Source organism: Sorex fumeus, unplaced genomic scaffold (assembly GCF_029834395.1).
Source record: "Sorex fumeus unplaced genomic scaffold, SorFum_2.1 ptg000157l, whole genome shotgun sequence".
Classification (NCBI taxonomy): Eukaryota; Metazoa; Chordata; class Mammalia; order Eulipotyphla; family Soricidae; genus Sorex; species Sorex fumeus.
In genome coordinates this window covers 2,438,282-2,465,112 of record NW_026606214.1, presented here as the reverse complement: position 1 = coordinate 2,465,112, position 26,831 = coordinate 2,438,282, and the positions used below count along the sequence as shown (strand labels likewise).

The following is a 26,831-nucleotide window of genomic DNA, read 5'->3' as shown; positions in this document are numbered from 1 at the left end:
ACAGGTTGGGGTAGTGGAGGGAGATTGCTATGTGGTGTGCTGTATCACGATAAACCCCTGCAATGTAAATACTGCCATGAGTTCACTTTCAAGCATCAAAGGCCTTTCAGTAAAAAGAGAATTAGACAGGACAATGCTACAGAGTATCTCCACACCAGATACAAACAACCTCCAGGGTACTGGTAACAAAACTAAGTAATGCATTGTGCACCTTTGTTTTTCATATTTGAGTTTGAATAATTTATAAATCTGGATTTAAATTTGAGTTTCTCTAATGAGTCAAAATTTGTCTGGCTTTTGGTTTTTATATTACACCGTATGTAACATGGTTACACAAAGTTAGTTTCTCTACATCCCCTCCAGGAGCCCATCACCCCCCAACACTGTCCTTAGCCCCCTCTGCTACAATCTTTATTCCTCCCATTCATTCCTGTTTATTCATCTATCTTTTCATCCACAGTCAAAAGTTTGTTGCTGCTTAATACTATCTATTCTTTATACTCCACAGGTGAGTAAGATCGTCTGGTATTCGTTCTTCTCCTTTAGACTTACTTCACTTAACATGATACTCTCCAGTTCCAGTCACTCTGCAGTGAATCACGATGTCATTTTTCTTACATCTGCTTAATATTCCAGTGCTTATATATACCACAATTTCTTTATCCATTCATCTGTCCTTGGACACCTGGGTTGTTTCCTTCCCCTGGTTATTGTACCAAGAGGTGTGGTCGATGATTTGCTTCATTGGCAAAGATAGCAAAAACAAACAAATGGGACTACATCAAATTTTAAAATGTCTCCATCTCAAAAGAAACTTGAGCCAAATTAAAAAGATGTTCCATGGAATGAGATAAAATATCTGCATACAATAAGTTGGACTAAAAGCTAGTAGCCAAGATATAGAAAGCACAACAACAAAAACTCAACAATCCCACCAAAAATGGGGAATAACCAAAAGATGACATACAGATGGCCAGGGGGCATATAAAAAAGTGTTTACTATCACTTATTGTCAGGGAAATATAAGTCAAAATGACAATGAGGTATAACCTTACACCACTGAGAATGGCAAATATTAAAGAAAAAAAATGGAAACAACCAGTATGGGCAGAGATGCAATGAGACAGGCACTCTGACTATGGTCGGAATGCTTCCTGGCCCAGACTCTGGAAAACAATATGGAGACTTTTCAAAAGAATCTATTTGATCTTCTAATACATGTTCTTTCACTAATCCACACTGAACCTTGTCACTTAGAATTGCTAGATGTCAAGATATTTACCTCAAATTAGATTACTGATGATATATATACACATTTATGTATATATATGTATATACATGAAATATATATAAAAGTATATATGTGTGTGTATATATATATGTGTATGTGTGTATATATATATATATATATTTCCCTCTTTTCGCACACCCTTGTTTGTCTGAGTCATTTTGATAATTTAGGCTTCTATTTTGTCTTCCTAGCTGTTCCAAATAGAATGTCCAAGACAGGACTTTTTGAAATATTAAATTAAGATTATTAAGAATATGGCCTAGAACTGACCCCTGAAGTTAATCATCAACCTACCAAGCCCCATTTGGCTGAGATGGGTGATACAAGACCTCACATTCTAAGGGCACTGCCGAAGTCAAGCTGCTCTGGGCTGCATTTCAGGGCAATGCTTTTATAATGCACCATACCTTTAAAATAGTTGTAATGGCTAAATATTTAAGTGAAGCAGACTTATTTAAAACCTAACATTCTACACAGCAGCTGAAATTTTTCAATTATTACTATTATTATGAGTAAAAAAAATTTTTTAAAGAATTCTGAGATAGTTTATACACTTAAAATTAATGGCAAGTAGAGTCAGCCTGGCATATCGAATACTCTCGGTAGCTTGCCGGGCTCTCCGAGAGGGGCAGAGGAATCGAACTCGGGTCAGCCATGTTGGCCGCTTGTAAGGCGAACACCCTACCCGCTGTGCTATCGCTCCAGCCCGATACATTTTAAAATAGTATTTGTGGAACATTTTTAATTGATATGTGAAGTCTTCGTCTCAAATTGGGTAAAGATCTACATAAGAAAAAACTGCATTGATTTACATAGATGTCTAACACATATACATAAAGCACTGCCAATATTCTTTTTTGGGGGGTGGGAGAGGTTAGGGACCACACCCAGTGGTGTTCAGGTTTTACTCCTGACTGCACTCAGGGATCACTCCTGGCAAGGTTGGGAACCATATGGGGCTCAAGGATCGAACCCAGGACAGCGGGTGCAAGGAACGAGCCCTACCCACTGTACTACCGCTCCAGTCAAACATCTCTTATACTAAGTCTACAGAACAAAAATTAAATAGAACTGATCGAGATCATAGTTGGCAGTCATTATGCTGATATCAAAGCAGAAAGATACTGAAAGCAGAACCTTAGCAAACCAAACTACTAACACATTAAGAGGATGGCATACCATGACAGGAGAGATTTATTCTGACATACAAATCAACTCACCTAATATACCACATTCTTAAAAAGGTAAGATTAAAACAGTATGATCACGTCAATAGGACTAGAGAAGCTTTTGGCAAGATTCAGTGTCCGTTTGTGATTTAAAAAAAAAAAAATCAATAAAACGGAGGATTTACCTCAATAAAGTACAGGCCACATATAACAGTTAACACCATGCTCAACTGCAAAAAACAAAAGCTTTTCCAGAAAAATCAGGCATAAGGGAAGAATGTGCTCTCACACCACTATTACTCAAAAGGACATGGGGTAGAAAAACCTAAAGACTCCACAAAGAAGCTCCTAGAAGCAACAGACTTGGACAGTACTACAAAATCCACATCTAGGAATCAAGGCTTTCCTAGTTGCAAATAATGAAAAAGAAGAGAGAGAAATTTAAGAAGCAATACCGTCTAGAGTCGCGCCTCCAAAAATCAAGTACCTGGGAATCAACTTAATGAAAGGGGTGACAAATGCAAAGAAAATGACCTCTCCCTACTGAAAGAGACAAAAGGGGATACAAAGAAGTAGAAACACGTCTTGCAAGCCCCACAGTCCTCAGCTGCAGGCATCAAGTTGGGGAGAGGTCCTGGAGGAAATCCTGGCCAGCACACGGGCAGATTCTGCAAGCAAAGAGAGGTGGATTCCCTGAGCACTGTGGGCAGCAGCGTGGGCACCGCCACCCCGTGCGAGGCCCTGGCGAGATCACAACTTGAGAAAAGAAAGAAGGAAAAACTGGAGGGAAAAAAAGAGGCATCCTCATAATGATGGAAGGACAGTGAGGGAGGGTCCTGGTGGACACTTTGGAGCTGAAGGTGAAGTGACTTGGTACATCCAAACCACAAAAGCTAACAGGTGGTCATCCTAAACTGCATCAGATACCTGAACAGCATCAGCGTTCTATGTATTATGCAGATCCTTGTAAAATTCTTTACATAAGAATACATACATAATTCCATAATTTGAGAAATGTTTTCCACTCAGATCTGACTTTTGTTATCTGACAAAACATTTCATGAAATTTACTACAGTTTGGGGCTAGAGCGATAGCACAGCGGTAGGGCGTTTGCCTTGTGTGCAGCCGGCCTGGCTGAGCCGGGTTCAATTCCTCTGCCCCTCTTGGAGAGCCCAGCAAGCTACCGAGAGTATCTCGCCCACACAGCAAAGCCTGGCAAGCTACTCATGACGTATTCAATATGCCAAACACAGTAACAACAAGTCTCACGATGGAGATGTTACTGGGCCTGCTCGAGCAAATCGATGAACAACAGGAGGACCGTGACCGTGACTACAGTTTGATCCCCAGAGTCTAGCAAGGAGTAACTCCTGAATGGAGAGCCTATTCAGGAATAGCCCCTGAATATCACCAGGTATGGCCCAAACCAAAAACAATAATATTTAATAGTAATAATAAACGTAAAAGTTGAATTCAATCCACAAAATACATGGGAAAAAAAAAAACACAGGCAAAATACCCCATGACACTAGTTTCCATGATGTTCTCAGGAACTCAAATTCAAGGGCAAGACAAAAAAAGAAAAATTAAATAAATGGGATCAAAACACATCTAAAAAGTTTCTACACTGTGAAAAAAACCATCGTTCAAACAAAAAGCAACTTGAATGGGAGAAAATATTTACATTCCGTATATCTGATAAAAGGCTGTATCTAAACAACAGAAAGTACTCACAAAACAACAACAACAAAAAGAAAAACTTCCATCAAAATACCAAGAAAGAAGAGCAAACACTTCACCAGAGAGGGCAAACAGACAGCCAACAAGCACAGAAAAACGCTGCTCATCACTGTCAGAAAAATGCGGGTGAAAATGGCCATGAGGCATTCCTATATGCAAATAGTGAGAGAGAAGAAAATGACATAAAGGAAAAAAATCCCATTCACAATTGTACGTCAGAAAATCAACTACCTAGGAATTAGTTTAACTAAGGAAGTAAAGGACCTGTACAAAGAAAACTACAAAACACTGCTTCTTGAAATAAAAGAGGACACGAGGAAATGGAAAAATATCCCCTGTTCATGGATCGGGAGAATTAATATTGCCAAAATGGCAATACTTCCCAAAGCACTGTACAAATTCAATGTGATCCCTATTAGGATACCCATGACATTCTTCAAAGAAATGGAGCAAACACTCCTGAAATTTATATGGAACAATAAGCCCCCTCGAATAGCTAAAGCAGTTCTTGAGAAAAAGAAAATAGGAGGAATTAACCTTCTGAACCTCAAACTCTACTTCAAAGCAGTAATAATTAAAACAGCATGGTACTGGAACAAAGGCAGAGCTGCAGACCTATGGAACAGGGTTGAATATACTGACATCTCCCCTCAAACATATGATCATCTAATCTTTGATAAAGGGGCAAGAAATGCGAAGTGAAGAAAGGAAAGCCCTTTTAACAAATGGTGCTGGCAAAATTGGACAACTACATGCAATAAACTGGGCTTAGATCTCTGCCTAACACCATGTACAAAAGTAAGATCAAAATGGATTAAAGACCTCAACATCAGACCGGAATCCATAAGGTACATTGAAGACAAAGTTGGCAAAACCCTCCATGACATTGAAGCTAATGGTATCTTCAAAGATGTCATGCCACTGGCCAAGCAAGTGAAAACAGAGATAGACAAATGGGACTATCTTAAACTAAGAAGCTTCTGCACCTCCAAAGAAACAGTGATCAAAATACAAAGACAATCTACAGAATGGGAAAGGATATTCTCCAAATACACATCCGACAAGGGGTTGATATCAAGGATATACAAAGTACTGTTTGAACACCACAAGAAGAAATCATCCAACCCCATCAAAAAGTGGGACAACAAAATGAGTAGTGACTTTCTCGAAGAAGAAATCCGAATGGCTAAAAGGCACATGAGAAAATGCTCTACATCATTAATCATCAGGGAGATACAGATCAAAACAACAATGAGATATCATTTCACACCACAGAGACTGGCCCACATCCAAAAGAAAAGCAAACGTGTGTTGGCGCAGATGTGGTGAGAAAGGGACCCTCCTTCACTGCTGGTGGGAATGCCGACTGGTTCCTTTTGGAAAACAGTAAGGACAACTCTCAAAAAATTAGAAATTGAGCTCCCATTTGACCCAGCAATACCACTCCTGGGAATATACCCTGGAGAGGCTAAAAAGTATAGTCGAAGTGATATCTGCACTTGTTTGTTCATTGCAGCACTGTTTACAATGGCTAGAATATGGAAAAAACCTGAGTGCCCGAGTACAGATGACTGGTTAAAGAAACTTTGGTACATCTACACAATGGAGTACTATGTAGCAGTTAGAAAAAATGAAGTCATGAAATTTACATACAAGTGGTACTATATGGAAAATGTTATGCTAAGCGAAATGAGTCAGAAAGAGAGGGACAGACAAAGAAAAGATTGCATTCATCTGGGTAACATAAAGTAACAAAATAAGAGACTAACACCCAAGAACAGCTGTGATAAATACCAGGTTGTTCACTCCATGGCTTCGAGGCCAGCCGTAAACTCTAGGGGTAAAGGCAGCTCAGATACAGAAGGGAGCACCAAATAAAGGGTGCTGGGAAGATCTGCCCAGGATGGGAGATGCCTGCTGAAAGTAGTCTATGGACCGAACATGATTGCCACTCAATGTCTCTTCTGCAGACCACAGCACCCAAAAGGAGAGATAGAACAAAAGGGAGTGCCCTGCCACAGAAGCAGGGTGGGATGGGGGATGGGGGGTGGGAGGGATGCTGGGATTGATGGGGGTGGAGAATGGGCACCAGTGGTGGGATGGGTACTCGATCATTGTATAACTGAAACCGAAGCACAACAACTTGTAAGTCTACAACTGTACCTCATGGTGTTTCACTAATAAAAAAAAAAAAAAGAAAGAAAATGGCCATGAGCCACCACCCCACACCAGCGAGCATGGCCTGCACCAGAAAAGGCAGCAGGGGGGTGTGCTGAGAGAAATGCAACTGATTCCACTTCAGTGGAAAACAACATGGACAGGAAAGGAAGGAAGGAAGGAAGGAAGGAAGGAAGGAAGGAAGGAAGGAAGGAAACGAACTACCATATGATTCAGAAACTCTGCTGCTCCTAAACATTCAAAGAACATAAAATACCATTTCCAAAAGATCTATGCACAGTTGTGCTCATTAAGTACAATTTGCAATAGTCAGATGTGACACCAGTGAACGTGCCCAGTGGCAGCTGAGTGGAGAGTATGTGGGATGCGCCCACAGGGGTGTTTCAGTCAGATGCTCAGAAATCCTGCCTTTTGCTGTAACACAAAGGAAATGAGAGGGTCAGTGATGCGTGAGTGGGTAAGAAGGGCAGGAAGGGACAATGTCTGTCCCATGAAAGAAACAGAGGGAAAAATGATGTTCAATGGAAACAAACCTCAACTCTGACCTCGAATTTGTGGCCACCATGGGGGTGGGGACACTAAGAGCGTCGCCCAGACTGCAGTGGAGGGTTCTGGCACTTTGGCGCTGGGTGGGGTACAGTCACACTATAGCCCTACACTGTCATTCACACTCTTTTCAACACTTTTTAAAAATGAATGCAGGACAATCACAATTGATGTCAGAGATAAGGAATGATATGAAAATTCTTTGGAGAAATCTGTGATAACACAGATGAAAGGGACTGATTCTCTCAGAAGCCCACGGCCACAGCAGCGACTGACTCCCACAGCCTCTCTGCACCAGAAGCAGGCCCAGAGCAGTGAGTGTCCGGCTCTCTCAGGGCAGATAAAGGACTCAGGACCGGGTGCCTTCCCCGTCCATCAATCACAGATCTGACGCCTTCAGGAAAATTATTGGAACCTTCTCATCAAGAGAAAACATCATCCCTCAGAAAAGCAGCAAATCTCAGTGGCCACTAAAATTACAGAAAAATCTAATAGGGACCACTAAGGAATTTTCTTAGCCATCTCGTGGCTATCCACACCCACTACGTCACTGACCCCGGCTTTCACCTGCCATTCCTAGTCTCCTGTGTCTTTATTCCCACACAACCCTGGGCAGCCCTTTCCCAGGATGTTCCCCTGCTCCATGACTTTCGGAAACCTGACTGCGAGTTTCAGAAATCCTCCCATCTATGGACCAAACATGATGACCACTTAGTACCTGTATTGCAAACCATAACACCCAAAAGGAGAGAGAGTAAAAGGGAAACTCCCTGCCACAGAGGCAGGGGGAGGGAGAGGATGGGGTGCCGGGAGGGATACTGGGAACATTGGTGGTGGAGAATGGGCACTGGTGGAGGGATGTGTGCTCAGTCACTGTAAGACTGAAACATAATCACAAAAGTTTGTAAGTCGGAAAAAAAAATTTTTAAATAGATAAAAAAAAAAAAAAGGAAAAGAAGAGAAATCTTTCCATCAGCCTGGTTTCTCCAACAAAGTCCTTCCATTCTCTGTGCCATCCCTGCACTTTGCCCGCTTAGGGATTCTCAGAAGACCTTACCAGATCCCCTCACTGAAGACCTCAGGGCTTTTAGTACCTATTCCAGAAAGGTCCATGACATAGCACTGCTATCATCTACTTCACCATCACCAGATGGAGTGGGCACGAATGTCGCAAATGCTACTCGCAAAGGCAACCGACAGCAGCTTTCGGGACACCAACAGCGACAACCACACGTCGCACCCGTCTGGGGGGGGCCCTGCGGAGGGTCAGCTCTAAACGCTGGCCAGCGCCGTGCACACGCGCACCAGCTGCTGAGAAACGCAAAGGGGTTCTGCGAGGCGCAGGCTGCCCCTGGCCTCCTGGCAAACCAAGGGTTTGGGGTTTGAACTCCAGAAGCCAAATCGCGGAGATTATACAGCGCCGGGACAGTGTGCACTTGTTAAACACGGAAGCTGAGATGCCTGTGAACGCGATCCTGCAAAAGCTGGCAAACGTCCCCGGGTCGCTGTCCTCGGTCCGGGCGTCCAGCCGGGAGATGCGCTCGCTCCCGCCGGCCCGACCTCTTCCGGGCGCCCGCACAACAGCGGTTATGTTCCACCTCACAGATGACTGCGCTTCGCTGGGCTGACGCTCAGTGGGGCAGTGTTTGCAAACCACTTAGATTCCAGGGTGGAAAGAACTACAAAAACGAAACAGCCAGTGCTTCCCTGAGGTTTGCGAGTAGCCTCTGCGAGCCGCAGGTTACCGGGCACTAAACACTAGCTCTGTGTGTTTGCTCCTGACCACGAGGAAAAATAGCCCAGAACATCTTTTCCAAGACTCCAAGAGAAATGTAAGGCAATGTCACATCTTAAAATTTAACTGGGGCATACTTCAATTCTCAGAGCAGCACTCGTCAAAAGAACTCCCTTTCTTGGGTGTCAATTCAAGTCATCTCAACCGATACTGTTCGATGGACTTTTAATACTGTTGGTGAGAAAAAAGTGAAGAAAAGTGAAAGAACTCGGTAAGAAAATTCTCAACCTACCTACAGTAAAGGTTCTTCCTGGATGTTAAGGTGATTGAACCAGTTACAAAAGATTCACAAACTTACAAAAGATTCACAAACTTACAGCCTTAATAATGCATGAAATAATTCTTTCTATATACAATACATAAGTTAGAGAATATAGAACTACTCAAACCCCTCCATTAAACTGATATCCCCCCCAAACAGCTTATCATAGAGGTCTTGTTACAGACTTGTAGCATATTTAATAAAATCCAAAGTATCCCTGACAGGGGTAATAAGTCATGTACTACCCTACAAACAGTATAGGTAAACTTTAATATGTATATGGTCGATTCCTCCGCCCCTCTCGGAGAGCCAGGCAAGCTACCGAGAGTATCTTGCCCGCACGGCAGAGCCTGGCAAGCTACCTGTGACGTATTCGATATGCCAAACACAGTAACAACAAGTCTCACAATGGAGATGTTACTGGGCCCACTCGAGCAAATCGATGAACAACGGGAGGACCGTGACTGTGACCATGACATTTATTAAAATGTCATTAGCTAGGTCTAAAAACTCTGAATCTGAAAAGTAATATTCCCCCAAATTATGGTAATGAATAACATAGAGCTTCTCTGACCTAAAAATCAAATCCACATATATTTTAACAAAAGTAACTATAGGCAACTGTATTCTCCTTTGCATAAAATCTATTATAATATCAATCACATATGATGATACATTTATCTCCTCAGAAATTTCAACTTCTTGAGAATAATTTATGAAAATGTTTGTGAACTCAGAAGAGAATAGTGTACAATACTGTTGCTTAGTAAAATGGGGTCTACATGTATAGCAGGCCGGGAAATGATAAATTATACCACATATGAACAGAGACCCAAGTTTAAGGGCTAGAGCAATAGAACAGGAGGTCGGGTGCTTGCTCTCCACCTCACTGACACATGTTCAATCCCCAGCACCCCATATGGTCCCCCACCAGGCATGATTCCTGAGCAGAGAGCCAGGAATGAGTCCTGAGCATAGCTGGTGTGCCCCGACCCCACACACACCAAAAAAGAGAGAGAGAGAGAGAGAGAGAGAGAGAGAGAGAGAGAGAGAGAGAGAGAGAAATGTTCACAGGTACCTTTAAAATAGAAATCTTATAAAAGAAGTTCTAAAACTATAGTATTCTCTTTACTTCCAAGGAAAGAGGTATAAGAATTAAAAATAATAAGAATTAAGATGTTTTGCTAACGTACTCTCAAAAAGACATAAATTTTCCAAATTTATACAAACTGTCCCATTAATGCCCACTGATTATAAGTCACTATGAAACAACATGAAACGAACTGCAAAAAAGTATTCTGCACAGCCTCCCTGGCTCCTGATCAAGCTGCTGCTTAATGGCCATGATCCCAGAGACTCAGAAACAAATCTTGGAACCCAGCGGCTTCAGACAGATTAGATTATTATATAATATCCCTCCAGATTTAATTATTAAAATTTCAAAATCCCAAAATCACATGGGTGCTACTGTGGCCGCGTGACTCATATGTTATTCATAACCAGCAATAGAAAACAAATTGTCTACTGTTGCCTTTTCAGCAGATCTGAGTGTTGGGGTAAAATCCCAAATAATAATGGTGGGTCTGGTGTCAAAATACTGAATGTAATCAAAGTAGTGAAAGAGTAATGTGGAAATCATCTGCCACACAGGTAGGGGGAAGGTATGACATAGGGGGTTTACTAGGGGTTTTGGTGGTGGAAAATGTGCACTGGTGAAGGGATGGGTATTTCATCATTGTAAGACCAAGACTTTTTTTTTACTTCTGAAAATCTTAATAATATTTACGCTTAAACATATGCCTAAGATCATTATGGTATTTTTTTTAATTTTTATTAGTGAAACACCATGAGGTACAGTTGTAGACTTACAATTTTTTGTGCTTGGGTTTTAGTTATACAATGACTGGTACCCATCCCTCCACCAGTGCCCATTCCCCACCTCCAATGCTTCCAGCATCCCCCCTCCCCCACCTCCCCATCCCACCCTACCCTTGTGGCAGTGCATTCCCTTTTGTTCTCTCTCTCCTTTTGGGTGCTGTGGTTTGCAAAAGAGGCATTGTGTAGCAATCATGTTCGGTCTATAGTCTACTTTCAGCATGCATCCCTCATCCTGGGAGGATCCTCCCAACACCCTTTACTTGGTGCTCCCCTCTCAATCTGAGCTGCCTTCTCCCCCAGCATGTGTGGCTGGCCTCCAAGCCATTGAGTGAACCTCCTGGTACTTATCTCGGCTATTCTTGGGTGTTAGTCTCCTATTTTGTTATTTTATATGCCCCAGATGAATGCAATCTTTCTATGTCTGTCCCTCTCTTTCTGACTCATTTCACTTAGCATGATACTTTCCATGTAGTACCACTTGTATGTAAATTTCATGACTTCATCTTTTCTAACAGCTGCATAGTACTCCATTGTTTAGATGTACCAAAGTTTCTTTAACCAGAGATCTTCTTGAGCACTCGGGTTTTTTCCAAGTTTTGGCTATTGTGAATAGTGCAGCAATGAACATAGAAATGCAGATGTCATTTCAACTGTACTTTATGGCCTCGTTGGAATATATTCCCAACAGTGGTATTGCTGAGCCAAATGTGAGCTCAATTTCTAATTTTTTGAGAATCATCCATACCGTTTTCCAAAAGGGCTGAACCAGTCAGCATTCCCACCAGCAGAGAAGGAGGGTCCCTTTCTCGCCACATCCACACCAACACTGGTTGCTTTTGTTCTTTTGGATGTGGGCCAGTCTCTGTGGTGTGAGATGATATCTCATTGTGGTTTTGATCTGCATCTCCCTGATGATTAATGTTTTAGAGCATTTTCTCATGTGCCTTTTTGCCATTCGGATTTCTTCTTTGAGAAAGTTTCTGTTCATTGCGTCGCCCCATTTTTTGATGAAATTGGATGTTTTCTTCTTGCAGAGTTCAACCAGTGCTTTGTATACCCTTGACATCAACCCTTTATCAGATGGGTGTTGGGTAAATATCCTTTCCCACTCTGTAGATTGTCTCTGTATTTTGGTCACTGTATCTTTTGAGGTGCAGAAGCTTCTTAATTTAAGATAGTCCCATTTGTTTATCTCTGTTTCCACTTGGTCAGTGGAATATCGTCTTTGAAGATACCATTAGCCTCAATATCGTGGAGGGTTTTGCCGACCTTGTCTTCAATGTATCTTATGGATTTTTGCCTGATGTTGAGATCCTTAATCCATTTTGATCCGACTTTTGTGCATGGTGTTAGGTCGAGGATATGACCGAGACTTAAACCCAAAAGCTTTGTAACTGCTCTCACAGTGATTCAATAAATAAATGTATTAAAAATTAAAAAAAAATTTTAAAAAGTGTTCTACAAAGCATGCGGCTATGACCTCTCATGATATGCAAAATGAGCAATGGAAAATAAATGATCTAGTAGTGTCTGTCGCTGGAAGGCAGGCTTGAATGGTGGTGGGAAAATTCGAGCAAAATATGCCCAAAATTTGGAGAGAGTATCTGGGAAATTGTCTGCTACAGAGGCAGTGAAGGGATGGGTTTCAATCACTGTATGGATGAATCTCAAACATGAAAGCTTTGTAACTATCTCACGGTGGTTCAATAATAAATAAATAAATAAAAGCTACTGTAGTTAACAACAACAACAAGTTTTCTGCAACTGGCCAGAGGGACAGCACAGGATTGCACCTTGCTGCCAACCCAGGTTCAACCCTCACCTGCAAACGGGGTCTCCTCAGGGGGCCCCCAGGGTGGTGCCAAACACTGCAGGGTAGCCCAGGTCCTACCCAGCACCCAGAGGGCCCCACAGCACTCAGGCCCCAGTGCCAAACGATACTGGATACTTTAATAGCTGACTCTGGACTCTTTCACCTTAATTTCATGCTAATGAATTTTTAACTTATTAATGGCTCAATCAATGTTCAGATGATAAAAAGAAAGTCATAAAATCTGTGACCACAAGCTAGAGAGATATTACAGGGACTAAGGGGCTTGCCTTGCCTCTGACTGACGCAGGCATGATCACCAAGGTCCTGAAAGATCCCCGATCCCCTAGCAGGAAAGACCCCTGAGTGCAGAGCCAGGCGTAAGGCCTGAACACCACCAGGTGCAGCCCAAAAACAGAACAACAATAACAAAAAAAAAAGAAAAAAGAAAAACCCATGTGCACTATGTGCTCATTTACCATAAGATGCATAAAATCATTCTGTTCTCCACAATTCTGGATATACTGACAAGCCATCCAAAGCTATTCCATTTCACACAGATATATGTTGGACTAATAAAATTTTTCATTTTCAAGAAAAGCCGAAGTGTGTCCTTGGAAATCACTTCATGATGCAGAGCAAGCAATGCTGCTTTCTCCAAATTTTTTTACCCATCAGGGACAGAGAGATCAGAATTTGGCTTCCCACAAGCCTCATCAACCAAGTTTTCTTCTGCTTAATATCTAACTTTAAGCCAGTCTGTTTGAAACAGAAAAAAAAAAAAAATACTGAATGAGCCAGGCTCAAAACTAGGAAAAGAGCCTCGTGGGGGGTGCCTCCCAGAGGCGCTCAGGAGCTCTGGGGGCACCTCACAGGGGATTCTCAGCCAACCAAGTCTGCTCCTGAATGGGAGTCCCACCCCCATCCCGGGATTTGCCTCCTCGTTCCCCAAGCAGAGCTCAGGCAGTGCCAGGGGCACACACCCCAGGTGCAGGGGACACCAGGGAGAGAAGCAGGGTAAGCACATACAAGGCATGTACCCTAAATCCGGCACTGTCTCCCAAGCCTCAGAAAGGTCCTAAGAGAAAAGGAAACCTGCATAAATATAAAACGAGGGGCCGAGTGACTGCCTCGTCTGCAGCCGACCCGGCTTAGATCCCCAGCACCACATGTGGTTCTCCGAGCCCACCAGAAATGCACTCTGAGTGCAGGGTCAGGAGTAACCCTGAGCATCGCCAGGTCTGACCCCCCCCCAAAAGAAAAAAGAATATAACGACCCTCCCTCCAACTTTTGCCTCATGAGAATAAGAAAAATCCTATTAAAAGTGAAAGGAACTGGAACGTGGCTGGCAGGCAGAGCGACATCCATATTCGCGGAGAGATGTGCAGCTATACCACGGATAACAGCACAGTCTTCTAAAAAATTAAATGAAAAGTCAAAGGAAATGCAACCAAAATCAGTATGCCAAAATCTACTGCTTGAAATCAGATTACTACCAGGCATATGTTATACTTCTAATTCTTTTTAAATTTATTTTTGTATTAGATCACGTGGCCAAAGATCTTTGCTCTATATACTCAAGTTCTATTTCTTACTCCACGTAGATTCTCATCTAAAAAAAAATTACAATTCTAAAACACTGGATGTGCTTCACACAGATAACCATGCTTAGTTTGTGATGTGTACTGATAGCTCTATCTACCCTAAAGAACTGCAAGTATTCAGTAAGTTAATTCCCAGCACAAAAAATACGCAAATGTCTTACGTCCTTACAGCTCAAAAATGAAATTAAAAGTTCCCCTCCAATTTGTCTGTTCTGAGAGCAGTTGACTTGTCCCAAAGCAGTCACTATAACCAAACCAGCAAAATATAAAGATATCATTTATTACTGCATTTCTTCAACAGCTGGCAACATTATCTCGTGACAGAAGCAGCACATGAGAGTCAGGAGAATCAAACAGCAGTTACAGCAGTTCTCAAACCAAAATCTTTCTAGATTTAACTTGAGGAGAGTAAAACTGAAGAAACATAACCGTAAAGTTTCTCTTCATCACAGATTAGTTGCTGGGAAGGACAAGATGAACTGAAAGTGACAGATATTCCATAGCGGAAGATCTTGGGGACTTTGGTGAGTTACAGTGTGGTAACTTTCTAAGTCAGAACCATAAGCATTAATGACATTGTGATGTTACCTGAACTACAATCAGAACTTAAAATTCTGGTAAACATATAAGAATAAACTGAATTAGAGTGTGTGTGTGTCCACGTACCAATTTGCAAGGGTTCATGGAGTAACTATTTTTTAGTATAAGAATAACAATCACAGAATTCGTATTATACCTGTGCTCCATAGATATATTTATCCAGCATCTTGCCTCCTATTGTCTGCCCTCCTATATCCCAAACTTGAAGGGTAACATTCAAGTTTCCTAGAATATAAAAAATTAATATAAAGATCACCAAAAAATAAAACTAAATAACAATACAACAATAGTTTCACAAGACATTAAGTCACAATGATAAACTCCAAACCTAATTTGCCTTTTATTCTGTAATGAACTGCAGTTTCACATAATCAAAGCAGCCAGGAATTTAGCTTTATACTACTACTGGATTCCCAGGGAGCCACATTTAAGTGAGCGTCAAAGAAATCAGAGGGCGCACACCGGAGATAAGGCACTTACCTTGCATGCGGCTGACCCAGGTTTGATTTCCAGTTTGACTCCTGGCACTGCATAAACCCAGGTGCCACCAGAAACAACTCCCAAGCACGGAGCCAGGAGTAACATCCAAGAACCACCAGGCACGGCCTAGCCCTCCACCAAAAAAACATTTTCAATCGAAGTAAAGAAAATAAAACGAATTCTAACTCATAAATTGCACACGGCCCATGTGGCCGACCTGAGTTTGATTCCTCTGCCCCTCTCAGAGAGCCCAGCAAGCTACCAAGAGTATCTTGTCCGCACGGCAGAGCCTGGCAAGCTACTCATGACATATTCGATATGCCAAACACAGTAACAAGTCTCACAATATTACTGGGCCCGCTCGAGCAAATCGATGAACAACCGGAGGACAGTGACAGTGACAGTGAAATTTCTTAAGACTCAAAAGCAAAAGAACAATTTTCTTAATTGTGATATGGCTAAAACACTTTTAAAATGAATTTTATATACTAACCTACCAAGTGTACATACTAAATCTACAAATTCTAAAATTTATAGAAGACTTTTATATAAAAATATAAAATACTTTTATATAGACTTTTTAATATTAAAAAGTAATTAAAATAAATTAATTTAAAATAAAATTAATTAAAATTAATTTTAATTATTTATATTAAAACACTAGCTTCCGTTCAAATGACTTAGTTTAAATAATAGCAATTACACAGAATGATGAACATAATCAAAAATTATATTTCAAACTTAATCTATAAAATATACACGATAGCCCTCTTCAAAATTGATATAGTATAGTCAATATATCTCTAAATTTTATAATACCTTTGTACCTATTCAAAGCATTTCCATGAAAACAAATTTCATTATACGTGCTTCAGTTTTCATAAGACATTATACTAAATATCTTTCCCATGAAAAAGGCAACATTTAATATTACTAGTCCATTTTGCAGAATATTTGGTTGATGCAAAAATTTATGTTATTCTCTATCAGTGCATGACTAAACTACAAAAATCAAAGATTATGTCTATGCTGTTTATTTTTAAATTTCAGACTATTTCTCCTAATAGAATTATGTGATTTTCTCTGAAGACAAGGCTTTAAGTAGCAACTTTAAAAGGAGTTCCCATTAAAAAAATATATGTTGCTCTAGATGATTAGCAAACCAAGAAAACTTTAATGACTCAAAAACTTCAAAACCTTGAGAGAAACTATGAACAAGTGAATTATACCAATGTTAAACACTAAAATTGAAAAATGCTGGTCCCATCATTCAGTTCCACAAGCAAAAAGAAAATAGAAGCTAGATCATTCAGCCATGCTTTACCCTTAAGTCTACATTTTGTTAGGTTTGTGTTACAATCTTTCCATTATTTGGATGTAGGTCTTCTTGCATCTGCCAAAATGCAGAGGGTTTACATGAGGAACTTCCATTAGCATTAATGAGAGCTACTGAAGTTTATCATTCATCATCATTCCCACACACACACGTTTTAATGCTCATGGAGGAATGACCGAAATACTCTTTAAGTTCTGATACAAAAACCAAAATGTTACAGACTAAGATTTGTCCAACAATTTGTGTAAATGCAATTTCATAAAAATTGGGTTTGTAATTTTTCTCAAGAATCAAAGCAGAGGGGCTGGAGTGATAATACAGCAGGTAGGGCATTTGCTTTGCACGCGGCCAACCTGGGTTCAATTCCCAAGCATCCCATATGGTTCCCCGAGCACTGCCAGAAGTGGTTCCTGAGTGCAAAGCCAGGAGCAGCCTCTAAGCATTGCCGGGTCAGCAAAAAGCAAAAAAAAAAAGAATCAAAGCAGAAATCACTTTGTTATAACATTACTAAAAAGTAAGCAGGTGAAAAGGAGCTACCTAGTTACTTGTAGTTTGTCAAATCATTTAAAGGACTCCGATAATATAAAAGTTCCCTTCATTTTACTCACAAAATTCTTCAGTCCTTTGTTTACGTCAAAAAGGGCAGAACAATATTAACTTATTTTTTTCAATTGTTTTTGGGCCACACCCATCGATGCTCAGGGGCTACTCCTGGCTCAGCACTCAGGAATCACTCATCGAAGTGCACAGAGGAACATGAGATACTGGATCGGCCGTGTACAAGGCACACACCCTACATACCCAACTACCTCACTGGCCTAACGTTAACTTTTCAGAACAAGATTTTAAACAACACTTAATAAAAAGCCATATATAATCCCCTTTTTCCCAAAGATATCCCCTATCATTTAACTTCACATACCAAAAGATAGTAAGTTCATTTCTTTCTTCTTCTTTAAGTTCTGATATCGATGTGAATTGGGAGGAGCAAGAACAAAAACTTCGGCATTAACTCTGGAAGCATGATCCGCATTGCGTTTTCCAAACTCTGACTATAATCAGAACTCTAACTTGTTCATCCAATTGTCTCCAAATTTAGAAGCAAGGGTATTCTTAAAATCCATACCTTTACAAAAACCAGTAGTTGCTGGGAGTCTTGTTTGTGAATTAACATAATCTGGTGACTCAGAAATTAAAGTAGCCTGACAATACCGATAACTCACTAGTAAACGAAGCGATTCAGGAGGTAAAACCCTCTATCGCAGCTTCAGCAATGTTATGCACAAGTATATTTGTAACTTCCACGTCTGGACACTATTAACACATGAAAATAAGATCAGAGTGTCTTATCTTATTTAGGAGGTGCAGCAGAACACATGCCTGGCAACTGTGAGATCCGGGTTCAATCCCAGGCACCACTAAGAAATAATGACAAAAGTAAAATAATATAAACCTGAAAAATAAACTAAGGGCTGAGGACATAGTAAAGAACATGCCTCCCAAGTGTGAGGTCCTAAGGTTCAATTCCCCAGAATCACCCAAAAAAAGGGAAGAATTCTACTAAAAGAAAATAAATGTTGAGTACCTTATTTGGGGGTCAAAATTTTAAGAAGATGGAATTAAATTAATATTCATTCTGGGTTTTGCATATGTAAAGCATACAGTACCCAAGGACATTTTGAAAATGATATGCCTCTAAAGCTAAATGAATATTCAAATCACCAATATCACAAGAATCTTTTAATCAGGAATCCACCTTACATAAATTTCTAATTAATAGAGAACATAAGGAAATTATCAACAATTTAATCCAAATGCAAAATACAAGAAAACGCTCCTCCTCTCTAAGGACATGCATCTAGGAGAAAAATAAATGAGGTGACAAAGTAGAGACAGGCTGCTTTCGGTAAGAATCAAAGGCCCCAGAAGGATGGGAAAGTGACCCTGTCAAAGCACACTTGGTGCCTTGGTTAACCTTACTTAAAGTGCTGCAGAGTCAAGATGGAACTAAAAACACAAGTCTGCCCACTGCTTGTCCTGAAGACTTAAAAATCCTTTTCACAGTAGAACGCTGTTTACTGGACTGTACCCACAAGCTTCCTGAAAGTATTTTGACTAAGGCTCTTAAGAAGCTCTATCAGCAGAATCTCTGACTAACAGATACACTATTTTAAGCAGTAAAATCTGCACAGTGGTTGCATCCAGACTATACAGCATGCCGGATCATGAAATACACTAAAATGGATGGGTATTTCCAAAGTAATGACCTTGAAAACCTGCATGAGGAGAATATGAGCAGGCGGGCGGGAGGCATTCATTCCATCTCTAACATCTGAATGGACACAGGACTTTAGTCGAGTGCTAACAAATACTACATTTGTCCACCAACTCAAAATGTTTTAGCAAGTGATGCAAACATTAAACACCCTGGATCTCTCACAATGAATTCAAAATAAAGGCTAGAAAGAGTACACTATGAGCCCTGGAATTTATTCACCTCACTTAATACACCTATTACATATGTAAGACAAAAATACATTAAAACAATTTTCCCTACTGAAATTCCTACCATCATTTTGAGTCTATTATGTAAAAAAAAAAAATCAACTACCTTAAAAAAATTTTTTTCTAGGGTTCCGCATACCAAAATAAAAACTTAATGAGAAAAATTAGGATATTTATTGAGAGTATACATTTACCAATATCATTTTTATCAAAGTACTTCTTAATTCTAAAATGTCATATTATTAATTTGGAATTCAAAAATTCCTGATGGTTTTTACAAAAATTTGACAGCACTGTGCACCAGATGAGAAATCATCACACAAATAAAATGTCTAAAGCCGGTATCAAAATGTTCATATTTGAGTAGGTGATTGTTCCTCTTAGCAAAGTTTTTTTGAAATTCAGGAAAAATAAACAGTATTGATGATACAGAATGCTGGCACCTTTGCTAATTAAACATCTGAGTAAAAAGGCAGTAACTAGTCACAATGTTGAGATTCTCTGTGTTCCACTGACAATTCAAAAGAATTGTCTGAAGACATGAAGGATATAGATTATGTGATGCACTCCACTAATGACTACTCTTAATATTCTGACTGTAGCATTAACTACATAACATCTATAAGACTGAGAATAATAAAAACTAACTCTAATTTTAGGTTTCAAATGCATTCAACTAAAAATGAAAGAAAATACACACATGTTCCTCATTAAACTACTTGCTGAACAATGACTTAGTAATGGAAAATCAGAATTCTTTTCTCGTGCCATGTCTTCTAATTAATTTTCATTGGTAGCTGAATACAGTCCATCACAAAATATAATAGTGTACATTACTACCGAGACTGGCAGAATACCTTCAATTACCAAGAGTTTTCACTAGCTGCTCCAAAGCATTCACGGAGAGTTGTGTGATAAATGGGGTGTTTGAGAGATTAACATATTTCAATAATATCGGAATTTATTAAAGTCCGTTCCACTATATCGTTCACGGTCCAATATATGAACCTAACACTACCCTTGCAACGGTTTTTATTCAAATACGTTTTCTTCCAAGAGGAGAGGGATGGAGATAAACTGCTTTAATAAAAATACTTTAAACATAGAATTTAACTATCACAAATGAATGGACAGAGCATTTTAAAGCCCCAATTGTTGAGAAACTAACTTAAAACAGAAACCACTCTTTTTTGTTATTATTTCCCTGTATTTCCCACAAAATGTGCTGCAACTGGCATCTAAATAGTTTCTTTGCATGGTGCAGTGAAACATCTTGAATGCTCAAACTGTATTTTTATGAGTGCCTAGGGACCCTAAATTTTAGTGGTCTATTAAATGCCAGCAATTTCATGCTGCCTTGCATAAAACAGCATTCACATATTAGAGCACAGAAGTTCCATAGCTACACTATACCTCTGTTCCAACTTTTTCTCAAACAAAAAACTGAAGCAGTGGCTTAACCAAGCAATATTTTAAAATATAATGCTTTCCAGTCTTTTCACATTTAGCTAATACATTATCTGCTACGAACTGCATAGCACTGGACTTTTCCGAAAATATTTTCAAATTTTATAAGTAACTATTGTTTACTCTCGAAAAAACTGTCAAAGACGGAGAGGGACTGGAGTGTATAAACTTTTTCCCCCTATCCACAGACAATATGTCTTCATGATAGGCACTGATGAAAGTTAACTTAAGATTTACTCACTTAGTACAAATACTTAATTTCACAGTGAATCAGCCTCAAAATTTATTTCACACATTTCATTTGAAATCTCAATAAGATTACTTACAATAAGTTATTTTATGTGTCAAAAGACTTTTTCATCTCCTTCTCGAGCAACATCCAATCCCATAGTCCTCTTACCATAACTTCCTAAAAGTTTCTTAAGCAAAATATTTTAAGATTTTGTCATATCTTACCTGGCAAGGTTATCCTTTTCAAAAAGAAATCCAATCCTATAGTTTGCTTGTACTGTTTTCCAAAAGTTTCTTGAGCAAAGCATGTAGCTAAGGAGGTCTAAAAAGAATTGAGGCACAGAATTATCAAAATGTATGTCTGTCTTAGGAATGTAAGCATAAGAAGACTATTAAACCTTAATGTAATCTTAATATTTATACTCTCACTAATCCAGCAAGCAACATTCTAATCAGTTACAGGTCAGGAGGAACTTAACAGTCACCCAAGTAAGCTTCACTTGCAGCAGCTAACAGTGGGACTTGACTAATCATTACATCCCTTTAAACCCCCTACTGTCAAGCATCGCCTTGCTGAAAATTAGAATCTGAGGATTATCAACAGAGAAAACTACGATAACTACACTCAAGTTCTGAATCGAATATACCCAGAAGCATCATTTCAATGCAAATCCAAGAGAACTCTAGACTCTTTACTCTAAATAAATATTTTAAGCGGTGTGTGCCTTCTGCTAATAATAAGCATTACGGAAGAGAAACCCTGATCATGGAATTTTTCCTCTTTCAACACAAGTAAAGCATATTTTGTCTCATTTTCCTCTGTATTGAAGGTTTTAAATGATCCCATAGAATGCACTAATAAGATATATCTTAAGTGAAGAAGTTTAAAGAAAATTAATATAAAGCTAGCAAAAAAAAATGCTTTATCCAGGTTATTAAGTAACTCAAACTTGCATTCAAAACTCTGGATTTCTTCCAGAGTACCATTTCCTACCAAAGCAAAATAATCATTAATGTTTTTTGTAACAACCACAACAACTCAGTAACTCAAAAGCTTCTTGAACATCATGAACTATTTGTATACTTTCCTCAAAGGAAAGAAGGGCAACTTAATGACATTTTATACTCCTCCAGACCACTCTCCAAGTTAATATCTAGTTTTAAAAGTAAAAAAAAAAAAAAGATATCAACTCCTAAAATAATTAAAATGATGATGAAGTTTCAAAGATAGCCTATAATAACTATGATGTAAATACTGTGGTGCAAAAGAAAACCTGGCCAAATTTAAATTCCTTAAGACAAAAAAAGACCTAAAATTCCTTTTGACTCAGGAATTATATTTTTTACATAGATGGCAACTTGCCTGCCTTTTAATTCTTTTAATATTTAAATTTCAATATTTATAATAAATTTCTAAGCTACCTAGCCAAATATTTTCTGGGCATTATAGTATTAAAGATTTCTGTTAGACAATGAGAAACTCACTCCACCAAAAAGTTTGGTTTCCCTGAAGAAGATGAAGAAAGCAAAAATATAAAAACTAAGAGATCAGATTTTAAAAAGTAAGCATTCCTTTTCAAAGGCTTTTATTTTAATTTGGTCTTGAGTCTTGTCAGAGAGTTTAATTCTGTGAAAATTCTAGAGAAAAATCACGACGAAGTACCTATGCTCCTACAAATGTTGCAAAATGCTTATGAATGCAAGGTAATGGTTGAAATGCTTTCAAAGTCAGAAAGAAACTCAACAATAGCACAATGTCATATAAGGTAAGTTTTCATTTTCATAGAAGATTCTCAAAGTTCAGTATTTGTAAGTTAATTACTATTCAGATTAGTCCTGAAGTTTGTTTTGTTTTGTTTTTCTTAGAAAAAGAATTTACATCTGAAAGCCTCATCCTGACACTTTTAAAGCAAACTTCAAAGTTCAGATATTGAAATGGGATAGAGAACAGTCTGCTGTTAGGTCACTGAGAAAAGAGCACTGCCGTGGGTCCTCACACCATCTCCAGCATCCTAGTCTAAAAACTGGACAGAGTTCTAACCTGTGTCTTCTCTTCGATTATCTAGACTTTGCGTCATCTTTCACATTCAATGATGTCTCAGGAATCATGACTGAAATATCCTTCTTAGACAATTATGGAGTGAACTACCAGTTTCCATATCTGAAATGCTTGGTTTTGTTGTTTTTGTTTGACTGGGTTTTTTTGTGTTTGGTTGGTTGGTTGGTTGGTTGGTTGGTTTTTTTGATATGCACACTTAGTAACGATTTCTAAACATACTACCTTTTTAATAATAACAAGATAACACCAAAAACTTTTGCCTAAGGAAAAAACACTTAAATATGCAACAAAATCAAATGTTTGAATGAGAACAGGAAAGAACGAGAAGCATGTATTATTAGGGGAGGGGCTGAGTTTCTCTTAGGGAAACAATTAGGGGTCAGCAGCCTTCTCAGTACTTAGGTCCATCTGTTAATGTGCAAAAAAACGCCTGGAGTTAAAACCCAACAGTAAAAACTAATGCAGTGAAAATGGCCAGGAGTCAAAGTTGGATACAAGAGTGAAAGGCTGGACGCATAAAAGAGAAAAAGGACTTTAAAATAGAACTGTTGGTAGCTGCCTATTAGAACAGAATAAGGTACGGATGAAAAAAAAAGTTTGATATACGAAAAATAAAAGATGCCTACAGAGCTGATGTTCAAGGGAGGAAATTTCTGACTGAAAAAAAGATGCTCTGGTTGTAGGGAAAAAACGTCTTCGTCCTACTCTAATCTTAACTAATTCATATATAAGAATATATAAATACTGAGAGAAAAAATTAACAGAAGCTCTTTAAAATTGTTAAGGAACACTGGGCAATTTTTATCTTCAGAGTCTCGTACACTGTCATGATTTTCAACGGGGGTGGGGACCCGTTATCAGCTGAATGCAAAACTAGGAAATGGTCACAAGTCATTCACAAGAAAAACTGTAAAACGAGTTCTACTGACTAAGGCGTTGGGAACACCGTGGATACAGCTAACAAGTTGTATATACGGTGTTTCTCAGCGCACAATACTGGCATAATAAAGAAAAGTGACCCAAGGTTCTCTTCTCCCAGCTGCAGTCGTCTGCATCGAGCGTCCCAGGGAAAGAAAGCCGGGCCCTCGGCGCGTTCCCGGGCGGGGTCTCCCAGGGCAGCTTCCAGGAGCTGTCGGCGGCCCCCTAAGCCCAGGCCCAAACAACACCCCAAGCACCGAGATGGGGAACCCGGAGCCTGGGACGGGGAGCAACCGTCACCTGCAGACAGGCTGGGGAGCAGCGGATGGAACCGGAGAAGACGCGCTTTAGCAACATCCGCCCCGAACAGTTCCTGGGCTTCTGGACAGGGACAGGGACAGGGACACAGACACACACAGACACACACAGACACACTCAGGGTAGCGACCCTTCACTTGACTGGGGGGAGCGGGTGTAAAGGGGCGGGGAGGACACCACACCCCGCAGGCCCCCTCGGAGATCGATCGCCTGGGCCCCGCAAAAAAGCAAGCAGCAGGGGCCCGTTGGCCTGCAGGATGAGGACCCGGCCTGGGTGGGAGGTCCGGCGGGCGGGCGGGGCAGGGCGCTGGCCTCTGGGTTCCCTGGCAGCCAGAACACACGCACGCCAGCGACCGCCCCGCCCACCCCAGCGCCGGGAGGGCGACACCCCCAGGCAAGGCTCCCCTCGGTGCGGTGCGCAGAGGGTCCCGGGAAGGGGACGCCGGTGCCGACAGGTGCCGGGCTGCGCGCGCGCACACACACGGGTTGGACACACACACACACACACACGCACGCACACACGGGTTGGATACACACACACACACACACGCACGCACACACGGGTTGGATACACACACACACACACGCACACACGGGTTGGATACACACACACCACACGCACACACACGCGCCCGGATGCTCGAAGCTCGCGTCCCTCTCGCCCCCGGCACCGGCAGGACCCGGGACGCGGCGGCCCGGCAGGTGCGCGGTCCCCGGAGCGCCCCACGGGGGGTGCCGGCGCCCGCGCCCCGGAGCGCCACGACGCCGCCGCCGCGACCGGCCGCAGACAGCCCCGGGACGCGCGGCCCCGCCGGCGACCCCGGCCCGGGTGCGACGCGACCTGTGTGCCGGGCCGGGTGCTCCTGCGCCACGGAGGGGCCCGCACGCCCCCGGCCTCGCGAGCCCGGCGGCGCCACGCCGGCCCGAGCCCCGACCCGCAGCCAGGAGGACGCCGGACGCGGGGCGGGGCGGGGCGGGGCGCCGCGAGGGGGGCGGGCGGCCGGCGGGCTGCGGAGCGGGGGTCCCCGGGGCCGCTCGAGGACTGACCTTCCCGGAGGTGCCGTCCCCCAGCACCACGATTTTCAGCTGCCGGTCCTGGCTCTCCTCCTCCGAGTCCGACATGGTGTCCCGGGAAGCGGGCCCGCTGCTCCCAGCCCTCCTCCCCCCCCCGAGCCAGCAGGAGGAGAGGAAGGAGGGGGCTCCGGGGGCGGGGGAGAGGAGAAGGGCGCCGCTGGGGACAGGACCCCCGCCCCGGGGTCGCGGCGGCCGCTGGACCAAACCCGAGGCGAATCACTCGCCGGGCGCCATCTTGCCCGCCGCCCCGCCCCGCCCCGCCCCCGCGCCCCGCCCCGCCCCCGGGCGCCGCGTCACGCGCGCTCCCCGCCAGGGAGCCAATCAGCGCCGCCCTCCGGCCCCCCGGGCGGGCCGGTGCGCTCGTGGGCTGTGGCGGGGGGACGCACTCGACTGCAGCGGCGGAGACACGGCGCCGGCGCGGCGGAAGCTTTGAAGGAGAAAGTAGAGGGAAGTGGTCCGAACAACATGGACTGGAAAGGGACCTGCGAGCGTCCCTCAGTGGGTCTTGCCCCTCGGCCTTGCCCGCCTCTCTTCCCCAGCGCCCCCCCAGAGCGAATGGTTTCGCCTAATCCGACTGACGCGCGAGCCGCGCGCCGCGGTTGCTACGGAAACCGGGACGCGGAGGCGGCGGGTGGGCGGGGCCCGTCTCCGGTCGCCCGGGACGCGGCTGGGGAACCTCGGGCGGGAGACGGGGCCCAGGTCGCGCCCTAGGGGCCAGGTGGCGCGGCGGGGCGCGGGAGTTTCCACGGCCACCGCCCGGAGCGCTGGCTCCAGCTCGGGCCTCTCCCACGCTGGGTTTTCTCCACGCGCCACAGTCCGTCCAGCGCGGAGTTCTCCAAGTGTGGGGCCGGGGCAAACTTCGTCTTACGGAAATAGCAAGGGAATAGACGGAAAACCCGTTAGGTTCGGGAGGATTTTTTTTTAAATCACTGTGAGCACCCGTGGGGGAGATTTTTGATGTTTTAACGTGCTTTCATCTTTATTCTGCGACAAGTATGCAGAGGTTTCCAGAGGCTTCGTGAAATGCTTGCCACTGTCCCGCCAGCAGCCTGGGGAACACGGGCTTCTTGTGGCTCTCCTTCTCAGCATCGTTCCCTATAAACAGAAGCCCTTTAAGATCCACGATATGCATTTCTTAAATTCCGTTTCTCTTCGTTTTTTGCTGTCATCGTTGCTTCTGGGCTACTGGGGCCCCACTCACTCGTGCATTGTGGTTCTCACAAATGTGCTCTCTGGGGTCCGCACTGGAGTCAATGGCTGTCTTCAGGCTTGCAAGGCAAGCAGGTAGCCCCAGGCCCCCACAGTAGTTCTTACAGATGCAGAAGGACCTGGATTCCAAAAAACTGAGAACTGATTTCCCTGCCAATGAATGACAAATCCTAATAGTTAAATACAGTGAGATAAATCCTACCATTACAGCACTGGCTTACTGTGTCTCACTATTACTTTACATGGATTTTCCTGTTCACTCCTCATGAGAACACCGTGAGATACATACAATTGACACAGGTTAAAAAGACACTTAGGTTACCAAAACTTTAATTCAGAGGTGTAAATCCTGAAAGGAA

The 26,831-nt window shown here is 42.2% G+C and overlaps 1 protein-coding gene across 3 annotated transcripts in view; it reads right to left on the bottom strand.

Annotated features, from left to right (window-relative positions):
• RAB28 (RAB28, member RAS oncogene family) overlaps positions 1-25,400 on the bottom strand; it is an 82,059-nt gene extending 56,659 nt beyond the window's left edge. For 2 of the 3 annotated variants that reach the window (XM_056107299.1, XM_056107298.1), the window contains exons 1-3: positions 25,237-25,399; positions 21,120-21,216; positions 15,012-15,100 (exon numbers count right to left, since the gene is read on the bottom strand). In XM_056107299.1, coding sequence (XP_055963274.1) covers positions 15,012-15,100; positions 21,120-21,216; positions 25,237-25,311 — 261 coding nt within the window. In that variant the 5' untranslated portion in view covers positions 25,312-25,399. Of the gene's footprint in view, positions 1-15,011; positions 15,101-21,119; positions 21,217-25,236 lie in introns of all 3 variants that reach the window. The other variant, XM_056107300.1, reaches the window with a different exon arrangement.
• Between the last annotated feature and the right edge of the window lie 1,431 nt (positions 25,401-26,831).